Source organism: Cetorhinus maximus, chromosome 9 (genome assembly GCF_964194155.1).
Source record: "Cetorhinus maximus chromosome 9, sCetMax3.hap1.1, whole genome shotgun sequence".
NCBI classification, from domain to species: Eukaryota; Metazoa; Chordata; class Chondrichthyes; order Lamniformes; family Cetorhinidae; genus Cetorhinus; species Cetorhinus maximus.
Window position 1 is genome coordinate 24,634,660 of NC_135887.1, and position 19,148 is coordinate 24,653,807.

At 47.5% G+C, this 19,148-nt stretch overlaps 1 protein-coding gene across 1 annotated transcript in view; it reads left to right on the forward strand.

Annotated features, from left to right (window-relative positions):
- The first annotated feature begins 2,319 nt into the window (after positions 1 to 2,319).
- The window catches only part of ncbp3 (nuclear cap binding subunit 3), a 35,573-nt gene continuing 18,744 nt past the window's right edge, over positions 2,320 to 19,148 (forward strand). The window contains exons 1-2 of the mRNA XM_078548271.1: positions 2,320 to 2,632; positions 17,790 to 17,855. Of these exons, the coding sequence (XP_078404397.1) occupies positions 2,456 to 2,632; positions 17,790 to 17,855 (243 nt within the window). The 5' untranslated portion in view covers positions 2,320 to 2,455. The remainder of the gene's footprint in view (positions 2,633 to 17,789; positions 17,856 to 19,148) is intronic.

The following is a 19,148-nucleotide window of genomic DNA, read 5'->3' on the forward strand; positions in this document are numbered from 1 at the left end:
TCGGGACTGTGTCTGGATCAGGACCGCGTCTGGATTGGGACCAAGTCTGGATCAGGACCAAGTGTTGTTCGGGACCACGTCTGGGTCGGGACCGCATCTGGATCGGGACCAAGTGTGCTCTGGGACCGCGTCTGGTTCTGGACTACGTCTAGATCAGGACTGTATCTGGGTCGGGACAGTGTCTGGATTGGGACCATGTGCGGATCAGGACCAAGTGTGGTTTGGGACCACACCTAGATCGGGAGCCGTCTGGATCGGGACAGCATCTGGATCGGGACTGTGTCTGTGTCAGGACCGAATGTGGTTTGGGACCGTGTCTGGATTGGGAGCTGTCTGGATAGGGACAGTATCTGGAGCAGGAGCTGTCTGGATAGGGACTGCGTCTGGATCGGGACCAAGTGTGGTTCGGGACCACGTCTGGTTCAGGTCCGCGTCTGGATCGGGACAGTGACTGGATTGATGCAGTGTCTGGATCGGGACAGTGTCTGGATCAGGACCATATGTGGATCGCGACCAAGTGTGGTTCGGGACCGTGTCTGGATCAGGACAGCATCTGGATCGGGACCGAGACTGGATTGGGCCACGCCTGGATCTGGACTGTGTCTGGATCTGGACTGTGTCTGGGTCTGGATCTGGACTGTGTCTAGACCTGGACCATGTCTGGATCTGGACTGTGTCTGGATCTGGACTTTGTGTGGATCTGGACTGTGCCTGGATCAGGACCATGTCTGGATCTGGACTGTGCCTGGATCAGGACCATGTCTGAATCTGGTCCATGTCTGGATCTGGACTGTGTCTAGGTCAGGGCTGGACTGACTTTTGCTGAGGTGTTGGGGGGACGATATAAAGGGCTGTGGTTTGAGTGTGGAACCAGCGTGGAATTTGCCTGTTTAGCTGAAAAGGGACAAGTGCTTCTGCAGCAGATGTAAGTGGTTTGAAGCTGTTGAGATGGCCCCCCTGATCCCTGGGAGCTTGTCACATCCCCCAGCCCGGCACTGAGCCCAGAGAATCTCACTCTGTCCTGCAGTGCCCCCTGGTGCTGCAGTAATCAGTCATTCTGTCCTTTGTTAGACCCAACATACGTACAACCATTCAGAGTGCAAAAACCCAACAATACACCCACTCAAACATCCAAACACTCCGACAAATCTTTCGGACAGAGTCAACATGGGCTCGGAGCTCAGCTCAGCACAGAATGGCACACCATGACAGTGATAGAGTGCTTCAATAGCTGAGACAGTAGCTGGGAAGCCTCTACAATGATGACAATGCCTCGGAGAGAAATGGAGATTGAGTTTACAGGTGTGATGGATTTGCCGGGGCTGGGTTTCTGTTTCTCCTCTTCCCTTTTTTCTTGAAGATACTGATTTTCACTGGGGCTGGGATTCCGCAGGTGCCGACTGCTTTCCTGTTCCTCACGCATTGACTTGTTCTTTGGGAACTCAGTGAATGTTGACAGGAAATTCAACCTAAGGAGTGCATCACAGCTGAATTTGATTAGGTCCTTCTCAGACATTGTACAGATGAATTTTCCAGAGATTAGGAAAGGGAACCTTGGCTTTCACTTTTCCTCAGTCTGGAGGTATTGAGGCAACTGACAGCCTGAGGCACTGTTGCTGCTCAGACACCAATCTACATTTATAAAGCATCCATAATATAGCCAAATATCCCAAGGTGCTTCACAGCAAATGTTTCAGAGAAAAACTGACAGCAAGTCAAAGAAAGAAATATTAGGGTTGGTGAGGAAAAGCTTGATCAAAGACGTAGGATTTAAAGGAGTGTCTGAAAAGAGCAGAAAGGGCTGGAGAGATTCAGGGGGGTAATTTCAGAGCTTAGGGCCCAGGCAGCTGAAGGCACAGCCGCCAATGGTGGAGCCATTAAATTTGGGAATGCTCAAGAGGCCAGAATTACTGGAGTGCAGAGATCTCGGACAGTTGTAGAGCAGGGGGAGATTCCAGAGATTAGATGGGGCAAGGCCATGGAGTGGACTTGGAAAAAAGGATGAGAATTTTAAAATCAAGAATTTGCCAGACTGGGAGTCAATGTAGGTCAGTGAGCACATTGCGGGGGGATGGGTGAATGGGATGTGGTGCAGGTTAGGACATAGCCAGGCAGCAGAATTTTGGATGAGCTGAAGTTTACTGAGGGTGGAAGATTGGAGAGTGTTGTAATCGTGATGGAGGGGATATGGAATTGGGAGTTTAGCTCAGGCTCAAAGTTGGCTAATTGAGCAGAAAGTGGGGTTTGAATCTGTGACTTTCCTGCTCTGTGGCAGCAGTTACTCTCTGAGCCACCAGGAGGGGGCCTGTTCCTTTCTTCTGTATTGGGCCTTTGTGTTTTGCAGGGTTTCCTCTTGTCGCTTTTCACACTCGTTGGCTTTGGCTGGTCCTCCGGCTGCGGCGCCAGCGGGTGGCGGGGGCTCCTCTTGCCTCCGGTCGGCTTCTCCTTGGTTGGAATGGCGGCGGTGCGGGGCCTGCGGGTCTGTTTGGAGCCTGGGGCCGAGGCCCAGGAGCCCGGCTCCGGCTCGGAGTCCGAGCGGGACGACGAGCCCATGGAGGTGGAAGAGGGAGAGATCGAGCCTGAGAAACTCGACTCCATCTCGGTGCGGCGGTCGCTTAAGGACCTGATCCCGGTGAGGAGGCGGCGGCGGGAGAGAGGCCGAGGCCTCGGGCGGGGCCCAGAGGGAACCCGGGAAGGTGTGAGGCTGAGCTGGTGAAACCAGAGCAGGAAACCCTCCCGGATCTGAGCCTCGGGCAACACGGTGGGGGGGGGGGGGGGGGAGGATAAAAGGGTCAAACTGAGGGGGTGCTGCACTGTCGGAGGGTCAGTACTGAGGGAGTGCTGCACTGTCTGGGGGGGGTCACTGCTGAGGGAGCGCTGCACTGTCAGAGGGTCAGCACTGAGGGAGTGCTGCACTGTCTGGGGGGGTCAGTGCTGAGGGAGCGCTGCACTGTCTTGGGGGGGGGTCACTGCTGAGGGAGTGCTGCACTGTTAGAGAGTCAGCACTGAGGGACTGCTGCACTGTCGGAGGGTCAGTACTGATGGAGCGCCGCACTGTCGGAGGGTCAGTACTGGGAGTGCTGCACTGTCGGAGGGTCAGTACTGAGGGATCGCTGCACTGTCTGGGGGGTCAGTGCTGAGGGAGCGCTGCACTGTCTCGGGGGGGGTCACTGCTTAGGGAACGCTGCACTGTCTGGGGGGGGGTCACTGCTGAGGGAATGCTGCACTTCGGAGGGTCAGTACTGAGGGAGCGCCGCACTGTCGGAGGGTCAGTACTGAGGGAGTGCTGCACTGTTGGAGAGTCATTACTGAGGGAGTGCTGCACTGTCGGAGGGTCATAGAAAATAGGAAGAGTAGGTCATTCATCCCATGAAGCCTGCTCCCCCATTCAAACAGATCATGGCTGATCACTATCCCTATATCCCTTGATGTCATTAGTATCCAGAAATCTATCAATTTCTCTTTTGAATATGTCAATAATTGAGCTTCCCCAGCCCTCTGGGGTAGAGAATTCCAAAGATTCACCACCCTCTGAGTGCAGAAATTCCTCTTCATCTCAGTCTTAAATGTCCTGTCCCTTATTGAGACTGTGTCCCCTGGTTCTAGACTCAGCAGCCAGGGTAAACTTCCTATCCACATCTACCCTGTCACACCCTGTAAGAATTTTGTAAGTTTCAATGAGATCACCTCTCATTCTTCGAAATTCTAGACAATACAGGCCCAGTTTTCTCAATTGTTTCTCATAAGACAATCTCACCACCCCAGGGATTAGACTGGTGAACCTCTGTTGTACTTCCTCTATGGCAAATATATCCTTCCTTAGATAAGGAGACCAAAACTGTACACAACACTCCAGGTGTGGTCTCTCCAAGGTTTTATGCAATTGCAGCGAGACATCTTTACTCCTGTACTCAAATCCTCTTGTGATGAAGGCCAACATACCATTTGCCATTCTAATACCTTGCTGCACCTACATGCTAGCTTTCAGTGACTTATGAACAAGGACACCCAGGCCCCTTTGGACATCAACACTTCCCAGCCTCTCACCATTTAAGAAATACTCTGCCTTTCTGTTTGTTTTTCTACCAGAGTAGATAACTTCACACATATTCACATTATATTCCATCTGCCATGTTCTTGCCCATTCACTCAGCCTGTCCAAATCCCCATGAAGCCTCCTTGCATCCTCACAACTCACATTTCCACCTAGTTTTGTGTCATCAGCAAATTTGGAAGTATTACATTTGGTCCCCACATCCAAATCATTTATATAGATTATTAACAGCTGTGGCTCAAGCACTAATCCTTGTGGTACCCGTTGATCCCTACTCTCGGTTTTCTGTCTGCTGACCAAATCTCAATCCTCAGCAGTATATTCCCCCCAATCCCATGTGCTTTGATTTTGTTTACTAACCTGTGTGGGACCTTATCAAAACCTTTCTGAAAATTCAAATACACCACATTCACTGGTTCTCCTTTATCTATGCTACAAGTAACATCCTCAAAAAAACTCCAACAGGTTTGTCAAGCATGAGTTCCTTTTCATAAATCCATGTTGACTTTGCCCAGTCATACTATTATTTTCTAAGTGTCCAGTTATCACATCCTTTATAATAGATTCTAACATTTCCCTACTACTGATATCAAAATAACAGCTCTGTAGTTCTCTGTTTTCTCTCTCCCCCCTCTCCTTAAATAGTGGGGGTTACATTTGCTACGTTCCAGTCTGCAGGAACCTTTCCATTATCTATAGGATTTTGAAAGGTAACCAACAGTACATCCACTATCTCTCTAGCCACCTTCTTCAGTACTCTGGAATGTAGTTCATCAGGTCCAGGGGCTTTATCAATCTTCAATCCAATTAATTTTCTGAGTACTATCTCTTTAGTAATAATTTCTTTCAGTTCCTCATTTTCACAAACCCCTTGGTTTCCCAGTATTCCTGGGAGATTTTCTGTATCTTCCTCCGTGAAGATAGACACAAAGTAATTGTTTAGTTTCTCTGCCATTTCCCTATTCTTCATTACAAATTCTCCCGTCTCCACCTGTAATGGACCCACATTTGCCCTTGCGAATCTTTTCCTTTGCACATACCTAATGAAGCTTTTACAGTCTGCCTTTAAGTTCCTCACTAGTTTGCATTTGCTTTTCCCTTTATCAGTTTCTTGGTCCTCCTTTGCTGGATTCTAAATTGCTCCCAATCCTCGGGTTTACCACTTTTTCTGGCAACTTTATAAGCCACTTCCTTTGATCTAATGCAATCTTTAACTTCTTTTGTTAGCCACGGTTGATTCACCTTTCCTGTTGCGTTTTTGTGTCTTAGAGGAATGTATATTTGTTGTAGACCATGTAGCCATTGCCTGTCTACCGCCTATTCTCCCTAAATGATGACTACCCCTGAATATTCAGTTCCCAGTCTTGGTCACCCTGTAACCACGTCTCGGTAATGGCAATTAAAAAATACCCATTTACCTCTATTTGTGCCTTCAAATCATCTACCTTATTGCGAATGCTGCATGCATTCAGATAGGGTACCCTTAACATTGTCTTTTTAACATTATTCTGCATTCTGATTCTATTTGATGCTTGCCTTCGCTTCATCTGTCTTCTAATTTCACTTACTTCTTTTCTACTTTCTGTCACCAGTTTTGCTTCCCTCCAATCTGAGCTCCCTCTCAGGTTCCCACCCCCCTGCCAATCTAGTTTAAACCCCTCTCCAACAGCAGTAGCAAATCTCCCTGCAAGGATATTAGTCCCAGTCTAGCTAAATTGCATCCCGTCCATCTTGCACAGGTCCCACCTGCCCCAGAACCTGTCCCAATGCCTCCGAAATTCAATGCCCTCCCTCCTACACCAGCTCTACAATGTGTTCAATCACTCAATCCTCCTATTCCTATGTTCACTAGCACATGGCACTGGGAGTAATGCTGAGATTGCTGCTATTGAGGTCCTGCTTTTTAATTTCCTTCCTAACTCCCTAAAATCTGCTTTCAGGACCTCATCCCTCTTTCTACCTGTGTCGTTGGTACCAATGTGGACAACAACCTCTGGCTGTTCACCCCCCCCCCCCTCCCCCCCCAAAGAATGTCCCGCAGCCACTCTGTGAGATTCTTGACCCTGGCACCAGGATGGCATACCATCCTGGAGTCACATCTACATGGGCAGAACTGCCTGTCTGTTCCCCTAAATAATGAATCCCCTATCACTATTTCTGTTCCACTCTTCCTTATCCCCTCCTATGCAGCTGAGCCACCCAAGGTGCCGCGGACTTGGCTGTTGCTCCACTCCTCTGAGGAACTATCACCCTTAACCAGTATCCAGAATGGAAAACCAGTGAGCAAGCAAGATCGACTCAGGACATTCCTGCACTACCTGTCTGGATGTCTTAGAGTGCTTGGCAGTCACCCATCCCCTCTCTGCCTGCACGCTCCTGACCCTGACCTGTGGTGTGAGCACCTCCCTAAACGTGCTATCCACGTAGTTCTCAGACTTTCAGATGCACCACAGTGACTCCAGCTGCTGCTCAAGTTCCGAAATCCAGAGCTCAAGCTCCAGCAGCCGGTGATATTTCCTGCACAGCAAGTGTCTCGGACACATGGCGCATTCGCAACTTCCCACATAGCACAGGTGGTACATTTCACTTGGCCAAACTGCCCTGCTATACCTTAACTTTATAAATTATTTATTATAAATAGAACAGCTTAACAGTTACTCATCAGTCAGCTTCTTCTGCTGCTCCAATGTAAGAACCAAATACTGGAGGGTGGAAAAGGTAGAAAAAGAAAGGAGCACCCCATCCCCACCCACACTTCACCAAACTCCCTCACTCACCAAACGCCTCACTTCTCACTCCATTCAAGCCACACTGTCGGAGGGGCAGTTCTGAGGGCGTGCTGCACTGTCGGAGGGGCAGTTCTGAGGGCGTGCTGCACTGTCGGAGGGGCAGTTCTGAGGGCGTGCTGCACTGTCGGAGGGGCAGTTCTGAGGGCGTGCTGCACTGTCGGAGGGGCAGTTCTGAGGGCGTGCTGCACTGTCGGAGGGGCAGTTCTGAGGGCGTGCTGCACTGTCGGAGGGGCAGTTCTGAGGGCGTGCTGCACTGTCGGAGGGGCAGTTCTGAGGGCGTGCTGCACTGTCGGAGGGGCAGTTCTGACGGCGTGCTGCACTGTCGGAGGGGCAGTTCTGACGGCGTGCTGCACTGTCGGAGGGGCAGTTCTGAGGGCGTGCTGCACTGTCGGAGGGGCAGTTCTGAGGGCGTGCTGCACTGTCGGAGGGGCAGTTCTGACAGCGTGCTGCACTGCCAACTAGCCCGTCATACCTTCATAATTTCCTTTGTTCAGATTTAGGACCCTAGTTTCAGAGTGAACTATATTACTTTCTATAAATATAAAGTTCTATCATATTATCGTCACTATTTCCTAATGGCTCCTTTACGGCAAGGTTATTAATTAGCCTTCTTTCATTACATAATACTGAATCTAAAATAGCCTGATCCCTAGTTGTTTCCTCAACGTACTGCTCCAGAAACCCATCTCGAATACACTCCAGGAACTCATCCTCCACAGCATTAGTGCTAATTATGTTTACCCAGTCTGTGTGTAAATTGAAGTTGCCTATTATTCTATATTACCCATGTTACATGCATCTCTAATTTCCTGATTCATACCGTGCCTAACATTAGCACTACAGTTTGGTGGCCAATAAACAACTCCCACCAATGTTTGCTGCCCCTTGCCCTTTCTTGGCTCCACCCAAACTGATTCTACATCGTGATCCTTCGATCTAAGATCCTCTCTCTCTCTCTAATGTACTGATTACGTCCTTTATTAACCGAGACAGTGCTGCACTGTCAGAAGAGCAGTACTGAGGGAGCGCTGCACTGTCAGAAGGGCAGTACCAAGGGAGCGCTGCACTGTCGGAGGGGCAGTACCGAGGGAGTGCTGCACTGTCGGAAGGGCAGTACCAACGGTGTGCTGCACTGTCAGAGGGGCAGTATTGAAGGAGCGGCTGTCTTTCAAATGAGACCTTAAACCAATGCCCTGTGTGCTGTCTGGGGTGGATGTATAAGATCCCAAACCTGCTATTTTGATGAAGAGCAGGGGAATTCTCCACCGTGTGCTGGGGCCAATATTTATCCTGCAGGCAGCATCACAGAAACAGATTTTCTGGTCATTATCACATTGCTGTGTGTGCGATCCTGTCCACAAATTGACTTCTGCCTTTCCTACATTACAACAGTGACTATGTTTTAACGGTGTCCTGCAGTTGCTTCATGGATTTGGCGAACTTCACTGTTCATCACATATTTCCCTAATTTCAAAGCTTTGCATTACTGATTCAGTGGCTGGAGGGGCTGTGTGGGAATGAGCAAAGATGATATCGGAAAATCTAATAAGTGCAACAACGAGTTAATGTCTTGGTAGATTCTTTGTGAAACAGCCCAAGTATTAATACACATCCTTATGAACTTCCAGTGTTTATGATATAGCATACAATTAATTTGAAACCTGATGTGTTGGGAGTATAATGTAATTTGGAAGGAGCAGGTGATTTTATACTTGTGGTTCCCAAATCTTCCAATTATTGGACTTTTCCTCACTTGATGTCCGGATCTGTTGTCAACTCATTGATAGAGATTAACTCACACCAAGTCCGGTTCCCCTATCACCCCTGTGCATGCTGACCTACATTGTCTCCTGGTCAAGCAACATCTTGAAAAATTCTCATCCTTGTTTTCACGGCCTCGCCCTGCCCCGCCCCCTCTAATCTCCTTCAGCCCCACAACCCTCTGAGATCTTTGCGCTAATCCAATTGTGCATCCCTGATTTTAATCGCTCCAGCATTGGCGGCTGTGCCTTCAGCTGCCTGGGCCCCAAGCTCTGGAATTCCCTCCCTAAACCTCTCCGCCTCTCTACCTCACTTTCACCCTTTAAAACACTCCTTAAAACTTACCCCTCTGACCAGTCATCTGCCCTAATATCTCCTCCTGTGGCTCGGTGTCACGATTGTTTTATAATGCTCCTGTGAAGCACCTTGGGACGTTTCATTGTGTTAAAGATGCTATATAAATGTATGTTGTTGGTTGCTGTGACCTAGTTAACAACTCCATAATTCTTGTCATCTACCAAGATGAGATGATTCTTGGTCTTATTTTATCCAGCAGCTCACATGTTAATAGCTGTTTTTATACATGTGAACTAGTCGTGTGTATCCAAACTCCAAATTCCACTTGTTCTTCCACAGTCCAAGTGTTTCTACAACAAGAATATAAGGGAAGGGAAGCAGGGTTGTTAAAAAGCGAACCAGATGAATCTTTGTGTTTTTACATTCAGTAAATCTCGTTCCCATTTTCTGGTTTTCTTGTATTCACATACTTCCTCCTGCCTCACGAGTGTGACTTAAACCCCACAAATTGTGCTGAAGCTGCACAGAGAAACTGGCGTGTAAGATACAGGAAGCTCCATGTAACTAGGTCGAGTCATAGAATAATGAGCATTTTCCACAGAGAAAAGAACATGGGATAGGAGGTAATATACTGGCATGGATTAAGGATTGGCTGACAGGCAGAAAACAGAGTAGGAGTAAACGGGTCGTTCTCACGTTGGCAGGCTGTGACTAGTGGGGTACCGTAAGGAACAGCCCCAGCTGTTCACAATATATATCACTGATTTAGATGTGGGGACCAGATGTAATATTTCCAAGTTTGTGGATGGCACAAAGCTAGACAGGAATGTGTGTTGTGAGGAAGATGGAAAGCGGCTACAGGAGGATTTGGACAGACTTAGTGAGTGGGCAAGAACATGGCAGATGGAATATAATGTGGTGGAAAAATGTGAGGTTATCCACTTTGGTAGGAGGAGCAGATGTGCAGAGTATTTCCTAAACGGTTAGAGATTAGAAAGTGTAGATGTACAAAGGGACCTGGGTGTCCTTGTCCATAACTCACTGAAGGCTAACAGCAGGTGCAGCAGGCAATTAGGAAGGTTAATGGAATGTTAGCCTTTATCGCAAGAGGATTTGAGTACAGGAGTAGTGAAGTCTTGCTTCAATTGTATAGAAGCTTGGTTAGGCTGCACCTGGAGTACTGTGTGCAGTTTTTGCCTCCTTACCTCAGAAAGAATATTATTGCCATAGAGGAAGTGCAACAAAGGTTCACCAGATTTGTTCCGGGGATGGCAGGACTGTTTTATGAAGAGAGATTGGGGAAACTGGGCCTGTATTCTCTAGAGTTTCAAAGAATGAGAGGTGATCTCATTGAAACCTACAAAATACTTAAAGGAATAGGTAGATGCAGGTAAGGTGTTTCCCTGGTTGGGGAGTCTAGAACCAGGGGACACAATTTCAATATGAGGGGGAAGCCACTTACAACTGAGATGAGGAGAAATTTCTTTACTCAGAGGGTTGTGAATCTTTGGAATTCTCTACCCTAGAGGGCTGTGGAAGCTCAGTCATTGAGTATGTTTAAGGGAGAGATTGACAGATTTCTGATTAACAATAATGTAAAGGGTTATGGGGATAGTGTGGGTAAAAGGCATTCGATTAGCCATGATTATATTGAATGGTGGAGCAGGCTCGACAGGCTGAACGGCCTTCTGTTCCCACATGTAATGAGAAGATGCGTTTGAAAAATACTGGCTCAACAATGATGGACTGAATGGCATGAGGAAAGCTAATAGAATGTTATCATTTATTGTGAGGGGAATTGATTACAAGAGTAAGGAGGTTATGCTTCTGTTGTACAGGCACAGATGAGGTCACACCTGGAGTAGTGTGTACAGTATTGGTCTCCTTATTTAAGGGAAGATGTAAATGCATTTGAAGCAGCTCAAAGAAGATTTACTAGACTAATACTAGGAATGGGTGGGTTGTCTTATGAGGAAAGGTTGGACAGACTAGGCTTGTATCCACTGGAATTTAGAAGAGTACGAGGTGACTTAATTGAAACCTTTAAGATCCTGAGGGGTCTTGACAGGGTGGATGTGGAGAGGATGTTTCCTCTTGTGGGAGAATCTAGAACTAGGGGTCACTGTTTAAAAATAAGGGGTCGCTCATTTAAGACAGAGATGAGGGGAATTTTTTTCTGAGGGCGATGAGTCTTTGGAACTCTCTTCCTCAAAAGGCAGTGAGCAGAGTCTTTGAATATTTTTAAGGCAAAGCTAGATAGATTCTTGATAAGCAAGGGGGTGAAAGGTAATTGGGGGTAGGCAGGAATGTGGGGTTGAGATTACAGTCAGATCAGCTATGATCTTATTGAATGGAGGAGCAGGCTCAAGTGGCCTACGCCTGCTCCTAATTCGTATGTTCATATATTCCTCTGCTGTAATTATTATGGGAATGTTTGGATCACCATTGCAAACAAGTTATTTTTAAATTTAAAAAAATGTCTGACAGTGAGTGAATGAGTGAATTAAGTGTTTGCAGTCATGAGGCATATTCTTTCATCACACTGTAATTGCAGATTCATCCAATCAGAGCAGCTCCAGCCCACAGGAAGAGCTGTCAGCCAATCAGCCCCTCAAGACTGTTCAGCTATTCCGTTACATCATGGCTGACCTTCAGCTTAATTTTATTTTCCCATCTTTATTCATATCTCTGCATTGCTCAAGAAAAATCAGTTCATCACAGTCTTGTGCCCCAGCATCCACAGCCTGCTGTGTGTGTGTCCACGAACGTGTGGAGGGGCAGGGGGGCAGTGAGAATTCCAGGTTTCCGCTACCTTTTGTGTTGTCTGGTTTCATTCCATAGTGGCCTAGCTTGAATTTTGTGACATAAAAACAAAAAATGCTTGAAATACTCAGGCCAGGCAGCATTGGTGGAGAAAGAAACAGTTAATCTTTTTGAGTTGAGATGACCTTTCATTTTATGAGCCCTTGTTCTGGATTCCCTCACCAGAGAAATAGTTTCTGTAAAATGTAACATCTGCATGAGGCCTTTTATCCAATTGGGATTCCAATATTGCTGACTGATTCAGGCATTGGCTAGCTCTCTGTACCAGCTTCATCTCTTACTGGTAGTTTCCTTGTGTGTAACGTGACTGCAAAGAGTGGATAGAGCCAGTAGTGTACAGCAGCACTGTATAAAATGCTGCAGACCAGAGTCCCCAGGCCCATCTCCAGGCTTCCACAGCAGCTGTTTACAAGCTGAAGGGAACTTGCTGTCTCTCCACATGCCTGTGCTTGGAGTTAACACTGAAGGTCTGGCTCAAGCTGAGGAATATTCCTTGCATAATGTCATCCACCCTCGATACACATTCAGCTCACCAAAAGCTCTGTGTTCTAACTTGCAGCAAACACCATTCACCCACTTCCCCCTGTGCCCACCGTGTGGCAATGAGACACATTTAAAATTCTTATCCTTGTTTTCAAATCCCCCCGTGGTCTTACCCCTCCCTATCTCTGTAATCTCTGGCAGTCCTACAGCTGAGATCACACTGCTCTGCTAATTCGTGCCTCCCGAGCAGCGCTGATTTTAATCACTCGCCATTGGTGGCCATGCCTTCAGCTGCCTGAGCCCTAAGCTCTGGAATTTCCTCTCTAAAACTGTCCTCTCTTCACCTTTAAGACTCTCCTTAAAACCTGCCTCATTGACCAAGCTTTTGGTCACCTGCCCTAATATCTCCTTACATGGCTTGGTGTCAAACTTTGATTAGATAACCCTGCTGTGAGAAGCTTTGGAATGTTTTACTTTGTAAAGGTACTGTATAAATGCAAGTTGTTGATTTAAATGTTGAAAGGTACACGGTGGTCTGACGGGCTCAGCCTGTCACCACTCTCAGCAAACTCCCGAGGAAATGAAGTGAAAATCAAAACGGCTTCTGTTTACATAAAAGTGAAAGATTTGTATTTTTATTGCATCTTTCACAATCCCAGCTTGTACCAAAGCTCTTTGCAGCCAATGAGATTTAGTGATTGTTATAAAGCAGGTAGACTGTTGTGATATATTATGAAATTGTTTCCATCCTCGTGTGGGCAGGGCCTAGAGTTAATTTGAAAGATAGCATTTCTGACAGTGCAGCGCTCCCTCACTACTGTTCCCTCAGTAGTTCCAGAATTCCACCTTGTTTATAGTGGCCCTTTAATCCTAAACAAAAACAGAATTACCTGGAAAAACTCAGCAGGTCTGGCAGCATCGGTGGAGAAGAAATCAGTTAACGTTTCGAGCCTTCACGGCCCTTCGGCAGAACTGAAGCATAGTTAGGAGAGGGATGAAATATAAGCTGGTTTAAGGTGGGGTGGGGGGAGAGAGAGAAGTTGAGGGTGTGGTGATTCTGGAGATAAGCAAGCAGTGATAGGAGCAGATAATCAAAAGATGTCACAGACAAAAGGATCAAAGAGGTGTTGAAGGTGGTGATATTTGTCTAAGAAAAGTGCTAATTAAGAATGGAAGACAGGACACTCAAAGTACAGCTCTAGTGGGGGTGGGGTGGAAAAGACTAACAAGGTTTTAGTTTTAGATTTAAAAATAATGGAAATAGGTGGGGAAAGAAGAATCTATATAAATTATTGGAAAAAAAAGGGAGGGGGGAGAAACGGGGTGGGGATGGGGGGAGGGGGAGTTTAAGATCTAAAGTTGTTGAATTCAATATTCAGCCCGGAAGGCTGTAAAGTGCCTAGTCGGAAGATGAGGTGCTGTTCCTCCAGTTTGCGTTGGGCTTCACTGGAACAATGCAGCAAGCCAAGGACAGACATGTGGGCAAGAGAACAGGGTGGAGTGTTAAAATGGCAAGCGACAGGGAGGTTTGGGTCTTTCTTGCGGACAGACCGCAGGTGTTCTGCAAAACGGTCGCCCAGTTTGCGTTTGGTCTCTCCAGTGTAGAGGAGACCGCATTGGGAGCAACGAATGCAGTAGACTAAGTTAGGGGAAATGCAAGTGAAATGCTGCTTCACTTGAAATGAGTGTTTGTGCCCTTGGACGGTGAGGAGAGAGGAAGTGAAGGGGCAGGTGTTGCATCTTCTGCGTGGGCATGGGGAGGTGCCATAGGTGGGGCTTGAGGAGTAGGGGATGATGGAGGAGTGGACCAGGGTGTCCCGGAGGGAACGATCCCTACGGAATGCCGTCGGGGGGGTGAAGGGAAGATGTGTTTGGTGGTGGCATCATGCTGGAGTTGGCGGAAATGGCGGAGGATGATCCTTTGAGTGCGGAGGCTGGTGGGGTGATAAGTGAAGACAAGGGGGACCCTATCATGTTTCTGGGAAGGAGGAGAAGGCGTGAGGGAGGATGCGCGGGATATGGGCCGGACACGGTTGAGGGCCCTGTCAACGACCGTGGATGGAAAACCTCGGTTAAGGAAGAAGGAGGACATGTCAGAGGAGCTGTTTTTGAAGGTAGCGTCATCAAAACAGATGCGACGGAGGCGAAGGAACTGAGAGAATGGGATGGAGTCTTTACAGGAAGCGGGGTGTGAGGAGCTGTAGTCGAGGTAGCTGTGGGAGTCGGTAGGCTTGTAATGGATATTGGTGGACAGTCTATCATCAGGAATTGAGACAGAGAGGTCAAGGAAGGGAAGAGAAGTGTCAGAGATGGACCATGTGAAAATGATGGAGGGGTGGAGATTGGAAGCAAAATTAATAAATTTTTCCAGGTCCCGACGAGAGCATGAAGCAGCACCGAAGTAATCATCGATGTACCGGAGAAAGAGTTGTGGGAGGGGGCCGGAGTAGGACTGGAACAAGGAATGTTCCACATACCCCATAAAGAGACAGGCATAGCTGGGGCCCATGCGGGTACCCATAGCCACACCTTTTATTTGGAGGAAGTGAGAGGAGTTAAAGGAGAAATTGTTCAGTGTGAGAACAAGTTCAGCCAGACGGAGGAGAGTAGTGGTGGATGGGGATTGTTGGGGCCTCTGTTCAAGGAAGAAGCTAAGGGCCCTCAGACCATCCTGGTGGGGGATGGAGGTGTAGAGGGATTGGACATCCATGGTGAAGAGGAAGCAGTTGGGGCCAGGGAACTGGAAATTGTTGATGTGACGTAAGGTGTCAGAGGAATCACGGATGTAGGTGGGAAGGGACTGGACAAGGGGAGAGAGAAGGGAGTCAAGATAACGAGAAATGAGTTCCATGGGGCAGGAACAGGCTGACACGATCGGTCTGCCAGGACAGTTCTGTTTGTGGATTTTGGGTAGGAGGCAGAAGCAGGCCGTCCGAGGTTGGGCGACTATCAAGTTGGAAGCTGTGGGAGGAAGATCTCCAGAGGAGATGAGGTCAGTGACAGTCCTGGAAACAATGGCTTGATGTTCTGTGGTGGGGTCATGGTCCAGGGAGAGGTAGGAGGAAGTGTCTGCGAGTTGACACTCAGCCTCCGCGAGGTAGAGGTCAATGCGCCAGACAACAACAGTACCACCCTTGTCAGTGGGTTTGATGACAATGTTGGGGTTGGACCTGAGAGAACGGAGTGCAGTGAGTTCAGAGAGAGACAGATTAGAATGGGTGAGAGGAGCAGAGAAATTGAGACGGCTAATGTCACGCCGACAGTTCTCAATGAAAAGATCAAGAGAAGGTAAGAATCCAGAGGGAGGGGTCCAAGTGGAGGGAGAATATTGGAGGTGGGTAAAAGGATCCGTTGAACGGGGAGAGGACTCCTGCCCAAAGAAGTGAGCACGGAGACGAAGACGGCGGAAGAAGAGTTCAGCATCATGCCGAGCCCGAAATTCATTGAGATGAGGGCGTAAGGGTATGAAATTAAGTCCTTTGCTGAGCACTGAACGTTCAGCATCAGAGAGGGGAAGGTCAGGGGGTATAGTGAATACGCGGCGGTAGGGCAAGGGCATAGTTGGATTTTCTGATAAGCCTGGAGGAATTCCCATTCCACCTCATGGGCTTTCCATAAGCTTCATTGGAACTCACACAGCAGAGAGCTACTCTAAATCCTGCTGGGGACATTGAGGAGTTCCAAACCTTTATTCGGGAATGAAAATCATGGAAGCTGGAGGATTGGGGAACACCAGTTCATGTTACAGGGCTGACAATCCAGACAGCAAGAATTCAGATTCCACCTCTGGCAGTTTGAGAATTTGAATTCGGGCTTAAAAAAAAACTCTTAAAAATCTCAGATCAGTAAAAGTGACTGTAAAACTGTTAGATTGTCACTAATGTCCTTCAGGAAAGGTAACTTGCTGTCCTTACCCAGTCTAGACTTGGATGACTCCAGTCCAACACTGCCAACCGGCCAATCAAGCCCTCAATTCTATCAAAACTGTTAGAAAGAATTAGATGGCAGTGGTTCAAGAAGGTGCCCCCACCCTCTTCCTCTCTCTCTCTCCCCCCCCCAATCCACCATCACCATTTGTTGCAACTTCAGAAGGGCAATAAATGCTCATCTTGGCAACAATGAGAACAGATTAAAATTGTTCCTGTTCAGGAGACTCTCTTAAAGGATGTTATCAACATCATCATTCCAGAAAGGCCATCTAAAAATTCCATTCCGTGAGGCTCTGAGATGGATGTGTCACCTGGTGCAGGACTGGGACCACAGGGACTCAGCTTTCAGCCCTGCTGATTTCAGCCAAGATAGCAGCTGGGGCATCGGGACTGACCTTGATTCAGGATAGGTGCTCATGAGCATTGTCCAGCATTGTCTGCTTCAAGTACAGGGATTAAAGGGCTAGATTATGAGGACAGTTTGCATAAACTTTGCCTGTACTGAGAGTTTAGAAGGCTGAGGGTAATCTGATCAAGGTGTTTAACATGTTAATAAGATCAGTAGGTAGGGGAAGTGTATCAAGAAAGATACTGAGCTATGGCAGGAAAATACAGATGCAATACAGATCAGCCATGACCTGCTTGAATGTTAGAACACGCTCAAGGGTCTGAATGGCCTCCTCTGGTTCCTTTAAAGCATCAATAATGGTTGAGGAGAGGACAGGACTCCTGTGATGATAATTCAAAGTCAAATGACCTGTTGGTGCCCATTGTTGAGGCTCATATTTGGAGATTGGCAACGTGAAGAAGGAACAGAGAGAACTAGATACCCCAGTGAGAGTCAGCCCCTTCAGGAACTTTCCCCAGTGAGAGTCAGCACCTTCAAGAATTGTACCCCAGTGAGAGTCAACACCTTCTGGAACTGTCCCCCAGTAAGAGTCAGCACCTTCAGGAACTGTCCCCCAGTAAGAGTCAGCACCTTCAGGAACTGTCCCCCAGTGAGAGTCAGCACCTTCAGGAACTGTCCCCCAGTGAGAGTCAGCACCTTCAAGAATTGTACCCCAGTGAGAGTCAGCACCTTCAGGAACTGCCCCACCAGTGAGAGTCAGCACCTTCAGGAACTGTCCCCCAGTGAGAGTCAGCACCTTCAGGAACTGTCCCCCAGTGAGAGTCAGCACCTTCAGGAACTGTCCCCCAGTGAGAGTCAGCACCTTCAAGAATTGTACCCCAGTGAGAGTCAGCACCTTCAGGAACTGCCCCACCAGTGAGAGTCAGCACCTTCAGGAACTGTCCCCCAGTGAGAGTCAGCACCTTCAGGAACTGTCCCCCAGTGAGAGTCAGCACCTTCAAGAATTGTACCCCAGTGAGAGTCAGCACCTTCAGGAACTGCCCCACCAGTGAGAGTCAGCACCTTCAGGAACTGTCCCCCAGTGAGAGTCAGCACCTTCAGGAACTGTCCCCCAGTGAGAGTCAGCACCTTCAGGAACTGAACCGCACTAAGATTCTGATTTGAAGTTAAGGCTGTGAATCTAACTGTGATGGTGTGTTGGGACCCTACCAGTGGTGCTTAATAATATGGGATTTCAAAAAATCTGGGTCGATAATCACTATGAAGTGACTTGATCTTTTTTCTCTTTCATTCCTTTTACGCAGGATACAAGTAGGCGTTATGAGAACAAGGCTGGTACTTTCATAACTGGCATTGATGTTACCTCAAAGGTACAGATCACTTCCATCTTTATCCAGGTTTGAGATGTGGATCAACAATCTCGGTGGGTGGTGGGGAGGAATGTTTATTGTCATGGCTGACAGATGGTATGGGTTGTCGCCGTGGGTCCCAGGGAGGTAGTGATTCCTTAAGGCACTGGTTCAGTTCATGTGACATTATCTGTCACATGAAATTTAGCTGGAGGAGAGGGACCTCACTCCAAGCATTCGGTCTTGATGAGAGGTCCAGTCCTTGTGGCTCGCTGTGATGAGATGGCCGAGATAAGCAATTTGTCGCAATGGTGGAGTTGTTATGCCCACTGAAAGCAGCTGAACCTCCATCCTGCAGCTTACAAAACAAAAGTAAATTCTTCAATGAAATTGTGGAATAGGTGTGTAATTGACAAATGAACTCGAACATTGAGAAGTGTGAGGTGGTGCACTTTGGTGGGAAGAATTAGCGGGGCAGCTAATTCTTGGAAAATAGGAGTTAAAATAAGGTAGAGGAGCAAGACAATCTGAGTTACAGATTCACAAATCATGAAAGTAGCAACTCGGCTTATTGGACCATTGGAAAAAAGCAAACCCAGCGTTGCTGTTCATCTCTAGAGCAACAGAATTGAAAACCAGAGAAGTTAACTTGTATAGAATCTTGTTTAGATCACACTTGGAGTACTGTGAACAGTTCTGCTCCCCATATTAGAAAGAGGATATTGCAGCACTGAGAAAATGCAGAAAGGATTCACAAGGATGACACCAAAACCGAGAGGTTATAGCCATCAGTAAAGATTGAACAGGCTGGAACTCTTTTTTTTTCTCTAGAAAGAAAAGGCTGAGGGGTCACCTGCTAGAGGTCTTAATAATTATAAAAGGACATTTTCGCTTGTGCCGAGAACAAAACTACAGCCACAAATATAAATCAGTCACTAACAAATCCAATCAGGAATTCAAGAGAAATTCCTTTACCCAGAGATTGGAGAGAATGTGGAGCTCACTCCCACAGGGAGTGGTTGAGTTGAAGAGTATAAATACATTTAAGGGGAAGCTGGATAAACAAATGAGGGAGAAAGGAGTAGAAGGATATGGAGATGGGGTGATATGAAGTCAGGTGAGAGGAGGTCCGTGTGGAGTATAAACAATGGCAAAAAGTCTTGTTTCTGTGCAAAACCAAATGCTCAAACCAAATGTTACATTAAACACTGGCAGTGTGCATAAACACAGAGGAGGCAGTATATTGATCACAGTAGCCTGGATAAGTTGGTTTTGAATCTCTGAAATCAGTGCAATGAGGGGCAGGGGGACAGA